General features: G+C 41.5%; 1 protein-coding gene across 4 annotated transcripts; it reads right to left on the bottom strand.

The window, feature by feature from the left end:
* Positions 1 to 18,918, bottom strand: mfn1b (mitofusin 1b). Of its 4 annotated transcripts, none has more exons than XM_064339101.1 (19): positions 18,743 to 18,918; positions 17,593 to 17,750; positions 16,861 to 16,984; positions 16,141 to 16,276; positions 15,696 to 15,858; positions 14,895 to 15,019; positions 14,169 to 14,277; positions 12,744 to 12,851; positions 11,959 to 12,112; positions 11,569 to 11,636; positions 10,011 to 10,132; positions 9,172 to 9,298; positions 8,802 to 8,906; positions 7,397 to 7,499; positions 7,032 to 7,258; positions 6,105 to 6,260; positions 5,142 to 5,338; positions 4,037 to 4,171; positions 1 to 1,998 (listed from the first exon to the last, which is right to left on the bottom strand). In XM_064339101.1, exons 2-19 carry the CDS (start codon positions 17,602 to 17,604, stop codon positions 1,929 to 1,931), a joined length of 2,241 nt encoding a protein of 746 aa, XP_064195171.1. In that variant the 5' UTR covers positions 17,605 to 17,750; positions 18,743 to 18,918; the 3' UTR covers positions 1 to 1,928. The 4 variants fall into 4 exon arrangements, with proteins under 4 accessions (XP_064195171.1, XP_064195173.1, XP_064195174.1 ...); XM_064339103.1 differs by having other exon boundaries at positions 17,593 to 17,697; XM_064339104.1 differs by lacking the exon at positions 18,743 to 18,918 and adding an exon at positions 17,987 to 18,571 and having other exon boundaries at positions 17,593 to 17,697.
* Positions 18,919 to 20,093: the final 1,175 nt, after the last annotated feature.

Here is a 20,093-nt window from a genome sequence, read left to right as displayed (position 1 = left end):
TTTAAACCAAGGGTGTAGTTTATTGTCTATATTGTTTCTTCATTTTTCAGAACCTGGACTTAATAAAACCCAGATAAGAAATAATTCAGTTATCAGTGTGATTTCCTCTTGCACACACATAAACAAGACACACAATAAAATGCAACCTCTACCTGGTAAAATAGACAAAGTTCAATTTTTCAACCTTCCAGGTCATATTTGTAGAAACTTAAAACTGATGAAAAGTACAAAATGGATACAGAAAAGGCTATCCACAAGAATTTATTATCCTGGGCAATGCAACAATGTTGCAACTAGCCTGTCACCAAAAACATAGCTTTGTTTCATGGGTATTATTTGCAAATTCAGAAAATAGTGTTCTCAAAATACTTAATTTGAGGTAACAGTCAAAATACTGACAGAGATCTTAAACTGATCTGACCACGTAATTTACAATAATATTCACTAGTGACAATAAAGTTGTTCACTTAGGGGAAAAAAACGTCATAGTTCATCTACAGACACTGTAAAGCAAGGATCTCAAACTCCAGTCTTGGGGGGCTGTGATGTCTCCATGTTTTTGTGGTTTCCTTCCAATCAGCAGCCAATTAAGGCCTTATTAAAAAGCATGGTGACTGGACCCTTCAGCCAATCAGGGACTTGGCACTGAAACAGTGCAGCAAGGCACCAAACCTCAGCAGACACTGTGGCCATCCAGGGTTCGAGTTTGAGATCCCTGCTGAAAGCATATTCACAGTTGTAAAGCATTTCATTTAAATATAGTACAGTGCGTCAAGTTTGTATTGTCTGGATTTACAGCATGAATTTGAAGTCATAACATTTACAGGACATTCAATTTACAATTTCGGTATCACAGCCTACACATTTTAGGTACATATCCCTTAAAAATATGTTAAGTACATTTCAAGCCATTAGGCTCTGCTGAGGACAGGAGAAAGCTTTCATGTAAAATCAGGGATAAGGAATAATAACGCTGTAATGGCCTAATGTCAGCATGCTAATTTCTCAAACCACCCCTTTTAGTGTGCAGTCCTTCCGCTTGACTTATCCGTTCACTTGGCATTCAGACAGTTTACAGTGTGCTCCTGTCCATTACATTTATTTGACAGTGACCACTGAATCAGCCAGTTATTATGCTACTACAACTGAACAGATTAAAAGATAACTCGTATCATGGGGTATGCAAGTACACAATTACTTGTATCATGTAATAAATCACGCCGTCAAAGCTATCCATAACCCATGCAACCTGTGATATCTATCATTTATCAACAGAAAACGCATTCACGTAAAACATTTGATCTGCTGCTTCTTCCATTTTTACAAATTGGTCTCACATACAGAGCCATCCTTCAAGAGTTTACTTCATTAGCAGCATCCTCACATAATACTTACTTTGCATTCAAGTAATACTGCCACCAGTGTTACCTTCCTCTCCAAATTGTCTTTGCAGTTGCATCTGCCAACACTGCCAATAGTGATCATTTCAATTAATTTTGTTAATCACACTAATATTTTTTAAATAATTGGTTCTGTTTTAACGTTAATTAGATCACTAATATAATGCTAACAAATGCCTATGCTATTATACTGTAGTACATACATGTGCTATACCTAGGTATTATATTAGTGGTGAGTGCAATGTAATTTATTAGTCGTGTCATTAATGTTAAGGTTGCTTGTTCCAAATATTTAGGGCTTGGTAGGGTTAAAAAGTGCTTGGCTTGGAGTGAAGGAGTAGTTTTTTTCCTGGCTAAGTTACAACTGTATTCTCACATCTGCTGGAGGGCAAGAGTCTAGTGTAGGAGGTAAACCAGAGGAGAACAGCAGTGTCCATTTAACTCTGTGTAACGAGGCAGTAAAACGAAAGAGTCCAGACAAAAAGATCGTCTGACACTGAGCACCAAACAAAGTGGATTTCCCAAAGCTCACTGATGAGGGTGCAGATACTCTGCTGTGAAACTGTCCAGCTGAGACTCCAGATCAGTTGCTTTGTGTCTGTAAAAACAAAAAAAAAGGCATTAGTTATTTCTGCACCCATCCAACTTTGACTGATCAAACTTTGACTGACACGTTACAATAAACAGATAAAGGAGGGAGCCTCCACATAAACATGCTCATAAAATCACAAATCCATTGCAGGGCACACACACCATTCACTCACGAGCGTGCAAACTCCACACAGAAAGGCCCTGGCCAGGATTTGAAACAGTATCTTCTTCTCGCAATATCTTATTGATTTATTTAATTACAAGGAAATGTGAGACATCTAGAGCAGGGTCCATCACATAGCTGCTGGGTAAGTGGAAATAGCACTGCACTTGTACAAAAGGACAATTTCGATCCTAACAGGACATCCAGGATCAGGCTTACTTATTCCAAATCCTGCTGCCGAGTAAACTCCATTCATTTCGCACAGATGGTTTTAAATTTTCATACTCTCAGCAAATAGGATCGAACTGATTTCACCTGTCAGTTCGCAATTAAAACAATTAAAAATTGAATATCTTTCAATTGGAAATATCCGATAAATAGCACACACAGCACAGTAAATGGAAGCATAAGTAGTTCCGACTGACCTAAATTCCTAGGATTCCTGGGAACCACTGTGCATGCTGGTTTTTGTTCCAACCATAATAACAAGCTCTGTATTGTAAAGAGCTGCTAATAGTTCTGAATTAGGCACCATTATAGTCTAGTGAAGGACGATTTACCCTCTTAAAGCAAAACTAAGCCATCCATCCATACCTCACAACAGGTATAAGCTATATCAGGTCTGATGATTACAATTCTGAATTCATACACATCCCTACTTGGTAGGGGTGGGAGAAAAATAATCCTGTGTATATAGATGAAAATCAATTGACACTAAACATCAAAATAGTTGAACCGTATATATTATCACATTATTTTATCAGTAGTTGCACTACCCATATAATTCTGCGTCTTTGGCAGGCATTTCAAAATCGGTGTTTTACATCAATTCATTTGTGTTCTGATGCCAACTAACATTACGTCGTTCATAATTTTATTACGACACTTACAATTAAGGCTTTGGAGTTCTGATCAAAACAAATTACTGCCACACAGGCTAATAATAATGAAAAACCCTAGGAGCTATGTCAGTTTTAATTTAATCATGTTGAGTAATTAAGATAGCGTGACATCTCACTTTCGACTTTTAATTCAAATTGAGTGCTTTCTCTTTGATTCTCATAATGCTACAGCTGTGCAGGTATTATGATCAATAAACAGCACAAATGTCAGACAACGAAAGACAATAGGCTCAAAGAATCAGGAGTAATTATTTTTCTGTGGTTCAAGTATGGGTCATCGTCCATTGGGTTCTTTAAAAAATCTTTTTAAAAGACCTCAGAATATCACAGAACACAGTGTATGTTCGTCCTGTATTTTGGCTTTTTTCAGCGTAAAAAAAACAGAATCCTGTGTTAACGTGACCATTATTTATTTTAAGTGAATTTAGTTTAAAAGTTTAAAAGGTGTAGACAGATAATTTTCTAACAAACTATTTTAAAAACCTGCAGGAGAACCCCAAAGCACCTGGCATTGACAGAAGAAAACTCCTGAGTGCCATGTGACTAAAATATTCACAAGCTCATTCATTCGACATGCTGATTTGTTTAGAACACGCTTTACCGTGACTGGTTCTAACAGCCACCTGGAAGGGATCTGATGATAGATACTTCTGATAAAGGATGGATGGATGCACTGTTTTCTCCCAATACATTTAGTGGAGAAAATAGTCCATAAAAAAAGAGTAAAGAATATAAATAAAAAATAGAAATACTTTGAGATATGTCTCGTTAATAAAAAGTCTTATTTCATTGTAAATAAACAGCATGCTGTTTAAAAAAACCCTACCCAGTACGCACTGTACCGTGAACTCTTTATCGTGATATGAATCGTATCGTTAGCTGTGTGTACTGTTACATCCCTACTACCAGGGGTGTAATGTTTACCCCATGGAATACCTGGGGGTGCATATTAGCCCCTGTGAAACACAAGCAGGCCCTACCTGAGAGCCTTTGAGCGGCTCTGTACGGTCTCCAGCTGCTGGATCCGGGCAGTCAGCCTCTGGATCTCTCCTTCCAGCTCCTTCTGGCTCAGGTCAACCTGCCGGCATAGCCGAGCAAAGCTAGTGGCCATCTCCCTGCATGGAACAGCCCCATCATCATCCACGCACACACCTCTGCATACCAAATCAGCTCAAAGCAGAACCACATGTACATGCTCAGCTAAAAAAGCAGTCTGCAGAAACATACTGTATGAGCGACATCCCCAAAAATCATATTGTTTTTCTCGATTAACGGGCAATGATAACATGATTAATGAACAATGCTTTTAGTGTTTAAGTTTTGTTTTGACCTTCTCAAAATTTATTGAGGAGCCCTTATCCTAAGTAACATTAATGCACTTCTTTATAATCAGGAAATATTGGGGCATGTGATTTAGAAGGAAATGTTCCATGCATGTTTACATTATATACATTTATCAATTATTTTCAGTGCATTTAGGTGACTCACTAATTACTAGCAGACAGTAGCCATCAGAGACAAAACAATATAACCCTGGAAAAATACTACTGTATGTGGTTTTACTACAGTTCTACTTCAATACATTGACAACAAAGCAACAACACTGGTGTGTTAGATAGATAGTTAGAAATCCTAGCTTTTCAGAAATGTCAAAGGAAATCACCACTGCATGAAAACGCACATCATGGATGAAACTGTACTGGTGATGACACAGAATTTTCAAATCACACACAGGCGAAGGTAACATGGTCAATACAGGAACAGTTGACATGGGCAGAACTTCAAAATAACAGAAGACACCGGTCAACCACCCTTTCCAGGAATATGGTAAACAATACAATGATGGGATAGTGTGGGTCAGCAGTCACAGGAACCCCACAGTAGAACAAATAAAACTACTCAAACTCTGAAAACCAGCTGTGTGGTATTTGCAGGGTCACTACCAGTCTGTGGAGTTATTGCTCAATGCTCCAAAATGGGGTCACAGCGATTAGCATGAACACACGTGAATCCACACATGCACACACGCACACATTACGCCCTCTAAACCAGGTTCACTGAGTTCACCTGGATGGAGCCACTTACTGCTGGACCTGCTGGCTGCAGTTGCTGCTGGTGAGGCTGACGATCATTCGCAGCTTCTCGCTGGAATAGTCCACAAACTGCCGTTTTAAGGCCCTCTCCATGGCTTTGGTGGTCCACATCATTCTCTCGTAAAGGTAGAGTAACCCGTACATCCCGAAGGACAGCCCGATGATCCTCCACCCCATTGAACGCCACACCTGTCGCGAGACACAGCTATTCAGAAGAACGTCCAAGCAAAAAACCTACGTGTATTCAAGTTTCACTTGAACACTTTTCTAAAATAACACTTGGAATGTAGTACTTCCAAGTAGTACTAAAAACAGTCAACTATTACCATGAAAAATAATCAGATGTTGACATATATACAGGAATTTGCAGCCAAATGCAGTCCATAGACACTTGGGCCTTTGACTACTGAAGGAAAAATATACTTATTAAAAATAAATATCATTCAGATGCATCAAATGTTCTGGCTATGTCCAGTTCTGCATCTTAGCAGTGTCAGCATGAAAAAGGTTGCATAAATTTTGTTTCAGGAGTCAATTTCACTGTATTGATTTTCAAATAATTTCCTGAACTGGCTAAACTGAATAGACCTGAACCCTGCTGGCTGTTCACAGAATAGTAATAGCTATGCATATTTTAAGAAGGCATCTAATTTGTTGAAGAACCCTGTTATGCAGACTACAAAACTACTTAACTTGTATGTAACCTAGTCAGGTCACAAACATGAAAGCGCTAAGTAATTGTGTGGTACTTCCAAGCATGTACTCCAGGATTCACTGTATGTCTTTACACATGTCCATCCCTTCAACCATATCATGCTAATGGAATGAAAACATATTGTATTACAGTATTGTCTCACTGCCCATAATCCCAGCTATCCAGAATTGTGCTTTCGGAAAACACTGACGTGCTCATCAGCCTGAATGAGAAAGGGTGGGGCTCGGGGCTGGATCTTACCACGCCCCCAACGATGATCACGCCCATGGAGGCTCGTGACATCAGCGAGGCCATGCCAGATGCCACGGACATCATGAGCTGCTCGGGGGAAGCTGTGGCCTCCTGAGCCAGGGGCCCGGCGTGGGTCGATGCAGTGCTGTCTACAGGCCGGGGAATCTGCAGAGGTCATGGGTTATGAGAGATTTATCACTTTAATCCACTGTATAAAATTCATGCACACAAACAAAGCACCGGCTCCAGTGGAGAGCCAATAGCTTGTAGCCTCAAGTCAACATTTTGAAGTAGTGCTTTGGAAACTGCACCAGGAGGTAGAATCCCTAAGCCCTCCTGGCTTAGGGATTCAAAGAATGTGAGAGGAGATGCTAAAATGAAACCATGCTAGAGATTCATAATAAATTAAAGGTGTGTAAGAGACATTCGCACCACGATATAAATCTGGTTAACAAGTAAAATAGAAAAAGAACTGTTTGGTATCTAGAAGGTTAAGATGGCATGGTAGGGACCACACCTGTAAGTCTGTGCCAGGGCACATAAATTAGCTTGGTCTACCATTCAGTTTCCCCCCCATTTGTGAGCCATTTAACTTGACAAAATGTAAATTGCACCTCTGGTCTGCTATTGCTTCCTTTGTATGAGATTTAATCGGATACACAATGTCTCTTATTTGAATAACAGGTTAAAATACGGGGGAGAATGGCTCCACCTGAGACCAAGGTTTGAGAGCCTATGTTCTGGGAGATTTGATACATAAACGGCTCTCTTGAGAAAGCAGTTCCGTTCATAGACAAAACTAGAAATGTGCAAAATTCAGAGGAAATGTTTATGTTTAAAATGAACCCTCAACAACTGAACGTCGGTCTGTCAGCTACGTTCTTGAAAAAAGCGCTTGGGTTATCTTGATTGACATGCACTGAAATGTGAGGTCACCTGAAAGTTCTGATCCACTATCCTGAGAGCCCGCTTTGCATTGGCGGGACCCAGGAAGCGGTTGACCAGGGCGGTCCAGCCCAGGGAGAACTGGAATTCAATGTTCTCCTGGAAGTCGGAGCAGAGGGTCGCACAGTTGAGATCATAGCTGAGATCAAACTTCCTGCAAGGGACGTGCATGTAGAGCTGGCTCTGGACACTAGAGGGCAGCAACGGCCGGATTCTGTCTGGCAGAGCAACACCAAATAAACATTTGCATGACAGCACAAAAAAAGTCCTTTTAGTGCAAAATGTATTAAGCACTGGCATAACAAGGCTGTACCAACTTTCTCAGGGCTGTTCATATTGCAGTGGTCTCAGCGTACCTATCATGTCTTTCTGAGATGACTGTACGATGGTGTCGACTGTACTGGAGCACTGGAAAGCCAGGTTCTTCCCCAGTCCCTCCTCTACATGCGTGAGCAGCTCCTAAGTGACACAATATGACAGGAAGTGCACAGAGACAGTCAGCCAATGGATGGAAATATACATGACATGCATTTGATCAAGACATGGTGTTAATTCATGCTCCTTTAAGGTTTATTCAGTTATTGGCATGGGCTAATATATATTATACATACATTTTTGTGGGTTCCCAGCTTTTAATATTTATCCAGTTATATACGTAGTTCCCCACCCCATTTCAGTAACATCCTCCATCTATTTCAGAGGGAGACACAGACAAGCACGCGCTCCCCTCCCAAGCCAGTCCTCTCATCTACCACCTCTCACCTCCTCACCATGAGGAGCACACGCTGCTGCTGGTGCAGACAGACTGAGACTGAGGCACCTGATCAACCAATCAACGCTGTGCGATGAAACGAGGACGACGCCTTCCTCCCTACTGAAGCTACAGCTAATCACTCGCTGCCCTAGGGGCTTTGTAGCTATAGGAAGCATGCACAGGCTGATTGTCTTGGTGGGATTACCAAATCAGCAGCCACCATCAAACCCATTATGATAGGCTTTTGCTCATAGATTACCATGAGATGAAGAAGAGTGGACAACCTGAAAAACCTCAATCTCAATTGGCAAAAAAACAAAAAAATAATGTGTTGGCCACTAACTGAAGCATTTGCTACAGAATATTCAATATTCAACTACATCTAAATTTCGACAGTTCCTTCTCAGGAAACCTTTATTTCAAATGCATGTTTCCAATAATATAGAGCTACCAATCAAAGCAAAACTGAATAATGAATAGAGGTCCCAGCTCTGAGGTAGACAGTAATTCACATGAATCATCAGAGGATGGTAGATAGTGCACAACATTAACTTTCCTTGGATGGGATCCAATGCTACAAATAAACTTTCCTAGAATGTTATTCAAAAGAGTCATTGTCATGTTACAGTGGCAAAACAAGACATTATTTAGGCTTGCTCGACACCCATTAACAAAGTTACAGCCTTACCACCAAATGAGCCCAAACATTGGATTGTTTTTATATTATATGTCGACAACTGGAGATATCAAGTATTCTACGAGGTTAGCTACCTAGCAAGCTAGGTCTTGTGGAAATGAATTTTCTCTGTTCAATTCAATTCAGGCACCCTCACATCAATGACAGAATTCTATGTTTTGGCCCCTCTTTTTCCATTACTAATGACCTTGGAGCTCAGTGATCCAGACATCTGACTGTATCTCCAGAATAAAACATGACAGCGGCCATTAATATCTGTGAGACAGCAGCTTGAGCAGGACGGGCTGACGGAAAGTTCCGGAGCACTCACGGTCTTGTAAAGTTTCAGCATGTGAGGGGAAGGATGGAAATCGGAGTGAAACTCGTCGATTAGCGTTGAGAGACGGCAGATCTCCTCGGACATGGCCACGGACACCTGCACACCCAAACGCCAAAGACCAGTGATATAAAAAAATAACAAAACTAATGTTACCAACAAGGACATAAGATGGTTTTAGGATAGAAAATAAACATCCCAAGGCCTTGCAAGGGATTACCACTCTGCTTTCCGCCTCAAACACCTGACTGCTTTCCAGCATTAAAGTGATAGTAACGCGCATTTGTTCACTGTCGTTTAGTTTCCAAGCTTTCGATGATTAGAATTATGATGCTGCAGAGGCGTTTTGCTGAGGTGGTGCTACCTTGGCTGCGACTTCTTCAGTGACCGCCTTTATCCTTCTCTTGATGTCCTCAGTCAGGAGGTTAAGCTGGTTGCGAATAAAGTCCAGACGGTCCATCTGGAACTCCCTCTCTTCCAGTGAAAAGACCCTGCAGTGGTCAAATCCGGTCAGACACACACAGCGGTCTCGCCCTGCTTCTTGCTAATTTGCAACATCAGGGCTCTAACTAACGAGACCATACGGTGGCCGGGACATTATAGCAGGACCGTGACGTAGTTAAAGCCTATTCAAACGGACATCCTCGCTTAAAGTCCTCCATGCACACCCTATTTTACAAAAAACAACTTGGGCTATCCAATGTCATTGAATGTAAGCCAGCACTGTTCAGCTACCTTTGAGGAGGGCCCAAAACCAACAGGTTTTTTCAGCTGCATAACTGCTGAACAGGTGGGAAAGCATAAAATTAATTCCAAACAATTAGTTTAATGAGGCGGTTATGGGCCAGGTTGGAAAACCTGCAGGCAGCTACTCCTAGGGTTTAGCTGTCAGAGCACTGTGGTGCTAGTCATAAGAACCTGGCTGTGATATTCTAGCGTATGCTCTGAAAGCAGTGATTTTACCTGGGTATATTAATACAACGCAATAAACCTTTGCCCTCTAGGTTTAATTCCTGCCAAAGATCCAACACAATGAGAGCAGCATTCTTTCTTCATACATGACCTACATTTAACGTGCGTCTGACGATGCATTGAAGGTTGCCTTGTCCGAAAGGCAGGTCAATAAGAAAAAAAAATATATATATATTTAACGCAGGAATACCCAGAGAGAAAAAAAGAAAAGAAAAAGAGAGCAGGACTCACCTCTTTTCAGCAGAAGCGATATTGATGGAGTCCATGATGGCTCTGACAGTCTCAGTGATCTGCTTAGCCCTGATCGTGTGCTGCTCAAACTTTGTTTTCACTGCTGACTGCGAGATACACTCCTGCGAGGCCGCAACACATTACTGTGACACGTCTGCCCCGCCAAACCGCGGACGAGGTGCCGACCTGCTGCCGCAAAATCAGGACGAAAACGCGAAACGAACAAACAGAAACGCCGACGGAAGCAGCAGGTCTGCACCTTGTATCCGAGGGCCCATGCTTATCTCAGAGTCGTGTGCTCATTCAGGAGTAAGGAAAATAACAGAAAAGGATAAATTAATGCAAACCAAAAATAATCCATTTTTGAACATATAACCTTCATGTTACAGTAGAAGGTCTCATGCACAAATCTGAAAGTTAACTTCCATACTCCAATTCACATAAACCGGGCATGCAGTTAACTGAAAAAATATGCAACCAAAAATTGAACATAACAGTCAACGGCAATGTCTTTGATAATATTTTGAACAGTACTCATTTTACAATAACATATGATTAATTATTTTCTCATTTTTCTCATTATAGGTGTTCTTATAGTCCCCAATCTGTATTTTTGGCCCACAAAACAATTTCTTCGAAAGAACAAAAAACTGATAAGAGAGTGAGCCGCACAGTTTTGGTATGGAAGAAAGTAGTTATAAACCCATTACTATTTGAAATAGTCAATCTGAACAAAGACAATAAATTCTGGATGAATTCAGCTTCAAAAAGTGAAATGTTTTTCTCAATTGACATTCAACCAGTTGAAAATATCAACAGAACAGAACAGAACAAAAAAAAGGAGAAAAACAGAAGATACACAACAAAAGAGAAGAAAGAAAGATAATATGAATGGGGGGGGTGTGCCTTCGCCAAAGTAAATCTAGACTTCAGCAATGAAGACATAGGTTGATAGAAAGTGTGCACTGATTGGGCCTGCAGTTAGTGACACGGCTGGCTTGAAAAGCCACAAGAGACTGGGAGACAACAGCAACATTAGACTGTCTCCAGGGGAGATGCACACATCACCGAATCACATCGCAAAGCTTTCAGACCCCACTGCAGTGCTGACACCGAGGAACACATAGACCGAGACCCAGTTAGAGAAAGAGAGAGAGGGAGGCAGGGACTGATGGGGAATTCTTGAATTCCACACCATACACTAAATAAGATATTTGTGAATTTTACAGCCAGTGTTTGAATCCCTGGCTGACTTCCGCATCAGAAGCCACCAGTTTTAAAGACGTTTTTTCCAAAAAAGATGTTTTTTTTCCTATAAAGTCTCCTCCTCTAAAAAGTCATTGGGTGAGTATATATTAACAAGACATTGCTACTGGACTAACTGAGTTTGTCCTAAAAGCTTGTTGTTCAATTATCACATGACAATTTTCTCATTCTATAAATATTATGTTGGAAAGCGATATGTGTTTATGGCTGAAGTTGTTAGTCTTTTAAAGGGAGTAAAATGTGTGAAAGCAGGAAAATGACATCACAGGCATCTCGTGCTCTCTGCACTTGCCTCAAAGGTTCTCTCAAATCTCTGGAACTCCTGCAATCGGTCCAGGAACCCTTCAGCTAAAGCACCACCTGCAATTATTAAACTCACTTAAATTCATGAACTAGCAACACGTCATCTAGCACTCATTGGCCCTTTCAGAAGCAAAAATCAGGATTCTAAGCCAAATAAACACAAAAATGACAACAGACCTGTTGGTGGCAGCTGGTATGAGGTATAGTTACACTTGTCTGAATACGTTATGTGACAGAAAATTCTAGAGATGACACATCTGACTACTGGTAGAAATGGCTTTAATTTCAACCGAAAATGTTGCAGTACTTGTCTTTAACCGTGCCAATCCTGCACGCCCATGATTGGCATGCCCATTGGCCATTAACGTTGATCCCTTACCCGCCTCGGGCATGCCCTGGGCACGCTGCATTCTGGAGTTCAGCACCTCTTTGGCAGACACAAAGAAAATGCGATTGGGCGCCTTCTCCCTGTCAATCACCTTGAGCTCCTCCACAAGGAAGCTGACACAGCGGTCTGTGTGCTGTCTGCGCACCTGTAAAAAGAGCATGATTCTAACACCAGGCTTTTAGTTATTAAAGTCTCAGAGAAGCACTCAGCAACAGTTGGGACAGTGCAACACCGCAGGCTAAAGCCTTTAGCCTAAACCCCGGTCAACATAATTGGCTCAATTACTTGGCTTACAGCTCTGGAGTTTCAGAGGCTTGACCCTGTCAATGGGTAGCTTTTCTTTATCTCTGCTTTCTGAAGAGTAATGCCAAAAATTCCTTCTTTAAAGAGCAACTGTATGATTTTTGATCAGCTATTTTTTGGATATTGCAAGAATAAAGTTGGAGGTGCTTGACTGTGATTACTTGTGTTCTAAGGGTGGAACAGACAACAAGCTTTGAAACGTCACACAAATTTGAATGCATCCAGAACCTAACAAGTGAGGATATGCACACTCACACACTCATGCACACGCACTCTGTCACACACTCTCTCTCACACTCTCACTCTCTCACACACGCACACACACACAAACACTCATTCCACCTACCCATCAACGCCGCAATTCCTACCAAATTCAATTTATATGTATTTTAGGACAAAAATTGTTGGATTAACCATATACATATCACCTTAGAGATGTGCCATATTTGCTATTTTTAATCTTTTGAACTTACGTCCTCCATATACTCTGGCTCCGAGGCAGACGCATCCCACCGGTTGTTCAGGATGAAAATATTTGGCTTCGAAAGACGCTCGTTCACTTTGTGGAAAAAATGTTTCTCCTTTCAACCAAATACAAAGGCATATAAATTAATGATGTAGCAACAGATTATATTACAGATGCTGTTCATGCTGTGGGCCTCTTTAGGTTGACGAACAATGTACAACTGAACTCAAATGCTTGGTGACCGATGCATAGCTCATTACATAAGAGATGCGTGCAAACATGTATGATCAATGTAGGTGACAGGTAAGTAAAGGTCAATAAGTAGCCCGAAAAATGTTCAATTGTTAAATCAATCATATGTAAAACTAACCATTGCATCAACACTGTGTTTCTGTTTATTTTAATAGCCTCTTCTTACTTTTATTTTCTCGTAGATGTAGCTTAAGACTGGGCGGGTATGATTAAAGAAATAAAAATGAAAGACAGCCCAGAGGCCACGTGGCACTGAGGACTGTTATTGCACACAAGAAATATTATCATAATGGTGTATCACCCAGTCCAAGCGTAAAATCTCCCTCCATTATCAACACATAGAATTACAAAAGAATACGAGTTGTCACCACCTGGTGACATCATAACCAGGAATCTACATTTCCATATCCATTCTGTATTAATTGAATTAATTGAACAGATAGGTCAGGCCTCTGTGAGAAAATGTTAAAAAAAAACCTGTCTGCACACTGCTGTTTACCCCTGGCTAATACTCTACAGTCCAAAGCAGCAGTTGCACATATTTATAGAACACAGTGCACAAGACACTATGCTATAAATAACACAAACTAGCATAAGCAACAGACCTAACCAGCCGAACCTCAAACTGCCCGTCACTTTCAGAAGTCTAGTGTGAATGAGCAGTTCTGTGATTGGCTGCAAGCCCTGGGCATGCCATACAATGTTGGCACATTCAATGCAGCCCCAGTAGGCCTGTGTTATCTGGGTCATGAGTTAAAATCTGCTTTGAAAACCCTTCTGCTTCTTTATAGACAAGGCCTCAATCCTTAAATAGTTTCCAGTTTTTGCATATTCAGCCAATTCTGAAATACAATATACATTCAAAAGACGCAATGTCAGCACAGATCTAATTCCAGATTAAATGACACAAAAGTACAGTGCGTTTCATGCTGCAGTATGTCAAGTACTTCACTCAAGAATACTACAATGCAGTATATCTGGACATGACTGGCACTCCAAGATACAGGAAAAACAATCCAGAAGACTTAAACGGGATCCAAAGAAGACTATTAGTTCATATCTTGGTCAGTTGAGTCAACTACACATTGTCAAACATGGTTTCTTCCCAATATCCAGTTTAAATATTTTGATTATTTTTTTAAAGATACAGAACGGCTTACTGACGATTTACTGGGCTTACCGTGTTCATCAGTGTGGACTCTGAGTTGGCTACCAGCACAAAGACATCCGCGTCCAGGCAGAACTTGTCAATCCAAGTGTCCAGCTCTGAGGTGACATCAGTCCCCGGGCTCAAGGAAGAAGATCAGTGTTATAGCATAAGCCTTTAATTCAATTCTGCCCTGTATCTCATTACCATTCACTCAAACAAGTGCTAAGAGGTGGGAGAGCTTTAAATGAGTATCGCCAGCCTACTGTCAGTATTTATGACAACATACATTGTCCTTTGGTGAATACGTGTCCTCTGCTGCTACATCTACCATTTTAGGGGCAATGATCTCCATTAGCTCGCACTGGGCATCTTATTCGCAATCATACCATTTCTTTCCACTGCTATGCTGCTATACTCAGCCGCAGGTGTCAGATAACCCCGAAACTCCCAGTAAATTTACAGCCCAAAATGACTTTCTCAGAGATACCAAATCGGATGGTACAAAATGCACCGCGAGTCAGCGCTTACTGAAGAATTAGCCCTAGGACCTTAAATACAATTAGACATAATGTATTTGTAATGGGTTATGGTCATATGCTGTGAAGGTGCTAAATAAGCAGAGATGTCACTATCAAGAGAGTAAATAAGAAAAGCAAAACAGCAATAACATTATCAACAGTACCGATACAGTTGCTATTTCTGCATCATAGGCTGGGAAGAGATGGGGAGAGGTCGTCTGTAGCGGCTGTTCTCTACCTGTCCATGAGAACCAGGTCATCCCTCAGCAGGGCGCACTTGCTCTTTGGCCAGAACACCTTGACTAGACAGCCTGCGTCCAGGCTCTCGTCCATATGCAGCGCGTGGGCCAGCTGGTTGACCGTCTGCAAAAAAGAGCAGGGGAGGGTCAGGGCGGTCTACCGCAGCCTGACCGTGACCTCCTTACCCCACTGGCCCAGAATGCCCCTGAAGACCAAAGCCAAGCAGCTGCTTTCTCACTAATTGATAACGGAAGTTGCAGCAACGAGCGCTGATGTATAAATAAATGATTAGCCATTGCAAACTGGGGAGAACAAGGGGGAAAGTGTTCAAAAATAATAAATAACATGGTGTGTCGTTATCCTGAGCTTGTAAAAATGTAAAACAGGCCGAGACCGTGAGGGTCAGTCTGTAGGACAGCCGAATATCAACCCATGTAGAAATCCCCTAAGTGATTTAGGGTTTGATTCCCAGCTATGGCATGCTCTGTGCTGCGATCACATCTCTACCTGCACCCTCTCTACCCTATCTATTTACTACTGACATGTTGCAGAAATGTGTTCCTGTAAAAAGATATGGGCACCAGCTCCCATGTGTGTTAAATAAGGAACTGTACAAGTAAACAGTACTAGTGGATAACTACAGGCCAGCTACTTATGAGTATCGGTTTCATTTTATAAAACACCTCATAGCATCAAAATGGTTTGAAGAAACTAGAGTAGACCTTGAAACCAGAAATCAGCCCATGCCTTCTGTGCACCAGGCTCCGGAGGGGAAAGCTCGTAGATGGGAACGCTGTACCTTGATGCTCTTCTCCTCCGCGCAGCCCTCGGTGGTGAGGAAGGCCTTGTCCTCGTCGGTGCCCTCCACGCTCAGGAAGCAGTTGGTGGTGTGCCCGATGCCGCTGGGCAGAACCCGGTCCCGCAGCATGGCGTTGATCACTGTGCTCTTACCGTTGCTCGTCCTGCAAGGGGCAGGAAGCAAAAATAAAATAATTCAAATACATTCAAATAATTCAACTCTATTTACAACTGTATTAACATTCTTATCATACAGGTTATAAAGGGGCTGTCTCTTGCCCAACAGGCAAATGTATGGATATAAATTGTATGACTACTCATGCGTGTCATTATAAGCAGGGCAAAGGTGGCGCTGATTCCAGCAGAACTCCAGTTGGCATTACTTCAATGTTAAGGCAATCATTCAAGGAAGCCCTCATGGGAAAAGATTTTCTTACTTTACTCACCTGCCAAAAAAGGCCACCTTCATGTGTCTGCGGGCCAGCACCTCTCTGATCACAGACAGCTTCCTGGCATAGGCCTGTATCTGGGCCTGCTGCTCCTTCTCAGCAATGCATTCCAGGTCCTCGTTTTGGCATGTTTCTGACAATAAATGCCAAATGCAAAGGCCACAAGAAATCCAGCACCGTGAATCAGCAATGTCACTGCTTTAGTAATAAGGTGCAGACCAACAGAGGGACTTGTAAAAATGAACAACTGTGACCTGGTTGAAATATTACTATTACGCTTAAAATCGTGGTTACAAACCGTATTCACTATGGTGAAGCAAACACCTTAATCCAGGGCAAATTAGTTTTAATATATTTTCATATATTATGTTACCAATCAACAAAGTCAACTACCTTTAATAAAGACACAGCAATGGAGCCATTGTAACAGTTCTATGGCAGACATGTGGGGGCAATCTGCATCCCTAGATAGGCTACAGCTATTATATGCATATAGAAAATTATACTAAACTGCTTCAATATACAGGACATACACAGATTCTGAAATCAATAGAAAGCAAACTGTGACCTAGGCAGGCCAATCCAGACAAGGATGTGTGCCATGAAGCAACTAAATACTATTAATTACAGTAAAAAGTCTGGTGCCCTTTACCCTCTGTTATTGGCACTTCTGTTGGAGAGGTAGTCTATGATGTACAGGATGACCTCAGCGCTCACCTTCTACAAATTCAGAGCCTTCCTGGACATACTCCAGCAACTGCTCAAATACTGCGCTGATCTTCTTCTTTGCCAGCACAAAGTGTTTGAGTGGTGACGAGTCCCTGTGATCCATGACAACCGTCTAAAAAGAGAGGAAATGCCTGTGATTTCATGCATTACACTCCGGATTCAAGGCTTATTTCTTACCTTTATAATGATGATAGTATTGCACCCCACCTGTTCTAACTGTTTAAGAGAACATGAATGGTGCATTAAACTCAGTTAAAACATTACATGTCTTGCCTTCTAGGTGAAAAGGGCAGATTAAGGAGTTTCACAGACAGTGGCAGGGACTTAATCAGCACTTGTCCTTAGCTTGGGCTAACAATTACAAGCACGTTTCTACACAAACAGTTTGGTGAATTCTGAAGTCACTAAAACTAACATGGTGTACATATGCAGAGGGTCTTTTCTGGTTAATAGTCACAGTCCATGGCTGAGACCAGCACGCTGAAACTGCAAACCTTGTCAGTTGTACATTTCATTGCTCATACTCAACCGCCTGCGGACTTCAGCTAACTGTGATTCCGTAACGTTGCAACAGTTTTGGGGCTTTATTTCGGACGAGCAGTGTTGTAGCCTACTTCATTAAGCAATGCCAATTGCGCTGGTACATCTTTTGACAAGGTTACGACTATCTCCAGCTAATATCAAACTTGCTGTTAATAAGCATCTGCCTATGAAACATACCTTGCTATCCATTTCTGCATTGGCCTTGACAGTTATCGTTCGTTGCGTTTGTTGTTCCGTCTTTAGCAAAAACTTTTGGATAATGGTCACTGGAATCAGGCCAACCTAAGAGTAGAACGCTGTAATCTTGCTAGCAATGTTTGCCATAATGTTCAAAGCTGCGGGCGAACACACGGTTAGGCTGGTTAGCTAGTTATCACAACACAATAAGAAAGCGTTCACCCAAGTTAGGACGTAATGTTAGCATGGATACCAACGCCAGAAAATCTCGAATGTTTATCTGTATTGAGATAGCAAGTTAGCGTTAGCTTTCTAGCAAGACAGGAGGCACTGAATTCTATGCAGTGTGGGAAAATGGCTATTCAAAACATTGCATTCCAAGGCATGCACTTACAGAAAGCTAGACCTATACAGCTAGTACTACACATCAAAATAATTAAAACGCTAAGTAACATAAATGTATTATCTCTTGACACACAGAGATAGCCTAGCTAGTCTACAGTTAGATAACTGAGATTCTTCCAGCTAGCAAGAAGCCGCCGGTAGTCTAGATTCGTACTGCAATGTACATTGACGTTAGCTAGCTAAATACATTAATATCAACGAAGTCAACTAAATTTCTGGTTTAGACTTGCAGATAATCCAAACATGTTAGCTAGCTAATATTTAGGTTTAATAATCGAATGTGACCGACGATATGGACGAAACACAGCAAAGGCAAACCAGCTATCCCTAGATGGTTGATTTTTATTTGTGTAACGTTATGCACTGGACGTCAAGTAATAGTGTCCAGCTAGCTTGCTGCTATCAATCTAGACTAGTCAATAATTTCATTTTTGAATGCTCGTTGTTTCCGTTTGAATGCAGTGTCTGTTATGATGCCGATTTTAATTAGCTAGTATCAACAGCTAACTTTGGTATTTTGCGGTTCGTATTTAAAGATAAACATCCAAGCCAAGCTTAGCAGTGTTAGTTTAGTAGCGGGATAGCTTGCTAACCCAACAGCTAACAACACATTAACTCGCAGGGCTCATCTTCTGTGCGTATCCATGGCATCGCAGAGAGCTCACAGCTGTACTCCTACTACCACTGCCTACTAGCCAGCTAGTTTACGTCCAGTTGTCGTTAGACTAGTTTAATTCATTCTTACCTCGATGCACTGCCTTGTTTATTTGCGGATTTTCATACCAAATGCTATGTGCAGTTACATTACCGATAGTTTCACTGGAATTACCCAGTTTTATATTGTAGTTAGCTTAGTGTTCTTGAAGGTCCGACACATTGGATGTGCCAGACCGCTCAATGCCGATACACGTGAAAAGAGAGGGGTTACTGTAGGTCATGAGACACTGGGAAACAAAGTTGAGAAATATAAAACGAGATTTGCACATCCTACAGACGCCAACTATGTTATGGGCTTGCCAAAATGAATACCCTCACTTAAATACACTACATATTGCTGAATTATTTTACAAGATTAATTCTTATTCATAATTCAGTTTGTTTAAAGCACATTGTATGTAGCCTAAAAACTTGAGATTTAAAAACAAATGTTTTCAGCTGGAGTGAATTAACTTCAGTGCTACAGACAACATACAGATGTATCAATTCCATCTCATTTGTAATGAATCATTTTCTAGGAGCAGAATTTGTATTGCCTAATATGCAAGTATTACCGGTGCTGGCTGGAGTGGTGGCATTTAAGCACCAGAAAAAAAATGTGTATCACCAGAAGCCTGTTTTAAAACCTTGCTTAGACTATCCATACTCTGTGTTTGTCCATGCTTTATTGCACATAGGAAAAAAAAAGAAAAAAAACGGTCTGTAGCTTCTTTCCACCATTCTGTCTGGTTACAGCTCAACCCTCAAGGTTGCAATGGTGTTTTACACTTTTGAAATATAGACCCGTCTGCCAGCTGAAGAACGTGTGGTGCAGGGAGGAAACACATCACATGCACAATATGGGTCTGGTGGTGAGGACTTCCAGATTATCCAGATTCCATTTTGTTGTGGTCATCCATAAATTGCACATACATGTGGATTATCTTTAGGTAACATGGAGAGATTGGAGACAAACCGTTTTCTCCACGCAAGGAAGAGGTCATAGTGCACTCATCCATTAACTGAAACCATGGTCTTTGTCAGAGCCACAAACAGCCACTCTGCTGTACTGGGCCATACTGAGGGGTTAAAGCTTGCAAGAAGAGTGGTGGTTTCTCTTCTTGCTCTTGCTGTGATCTCATAACACAGAGACCTTGTCTCAGTGACTACAATAAAGGAGATGAAGTGATACTGTACGGCTGTTTCTTCACCGCTCCATATGCGTGGTAGAACACCCTTAATTCCCACAATGTGCACAGTCTCCTCATAGGAGACAATCACCTTTTAACCACAGCCAGATTAAGGCTGTCTCCTCTTGCTGCAGAAAGGGCCTCAGGTTTTCACATGCAGACACAGATTCAAAGTCAAGAATCCTTCAAACCAATAGTGGCCAGCTTTGT

Source organism: Anguilla rostrata, chromosome 6, assembly GCF_018555375.3.
Source record: "Anguilla rostrata isolate EN2019 chromosome 6, ASM1855537v3, whole genome shotgun sequence".
NCBI classification, from domain to species: domain Eukaryota; kingdom Metazoa; phylum Chordata; class Actinopteri; order Anguilliformes; family Anguillidae; genus Anguilla; species Anguilla rostrata.
The sequence above is the reverse complement of the archived record's forward strand: the minus strand, read 5'-3'. Positions and strand labels throughout refer to the sequence as shown.

Excerpts from the sequence above, each read along its gene's own strand:
- mfn1b (XM_064339101.1), bottom strand. Across the intron at positions 7,259-7,396 it reads ATCTCAGAAAGACATGATAG|ACAGAATCCGGCCGTTGCTG; the intron begins GTACGCTGAGAC and ends TTGCTCTGCCAG. Across the intron at positions 4,172-5,141 it reads TGCAGCCAGCAGGTCCAGCA|GGAGATGGCCACTAGCTTTG; the intron begins GTAAGTGGCTCC and ends TGTTCCATGCAG.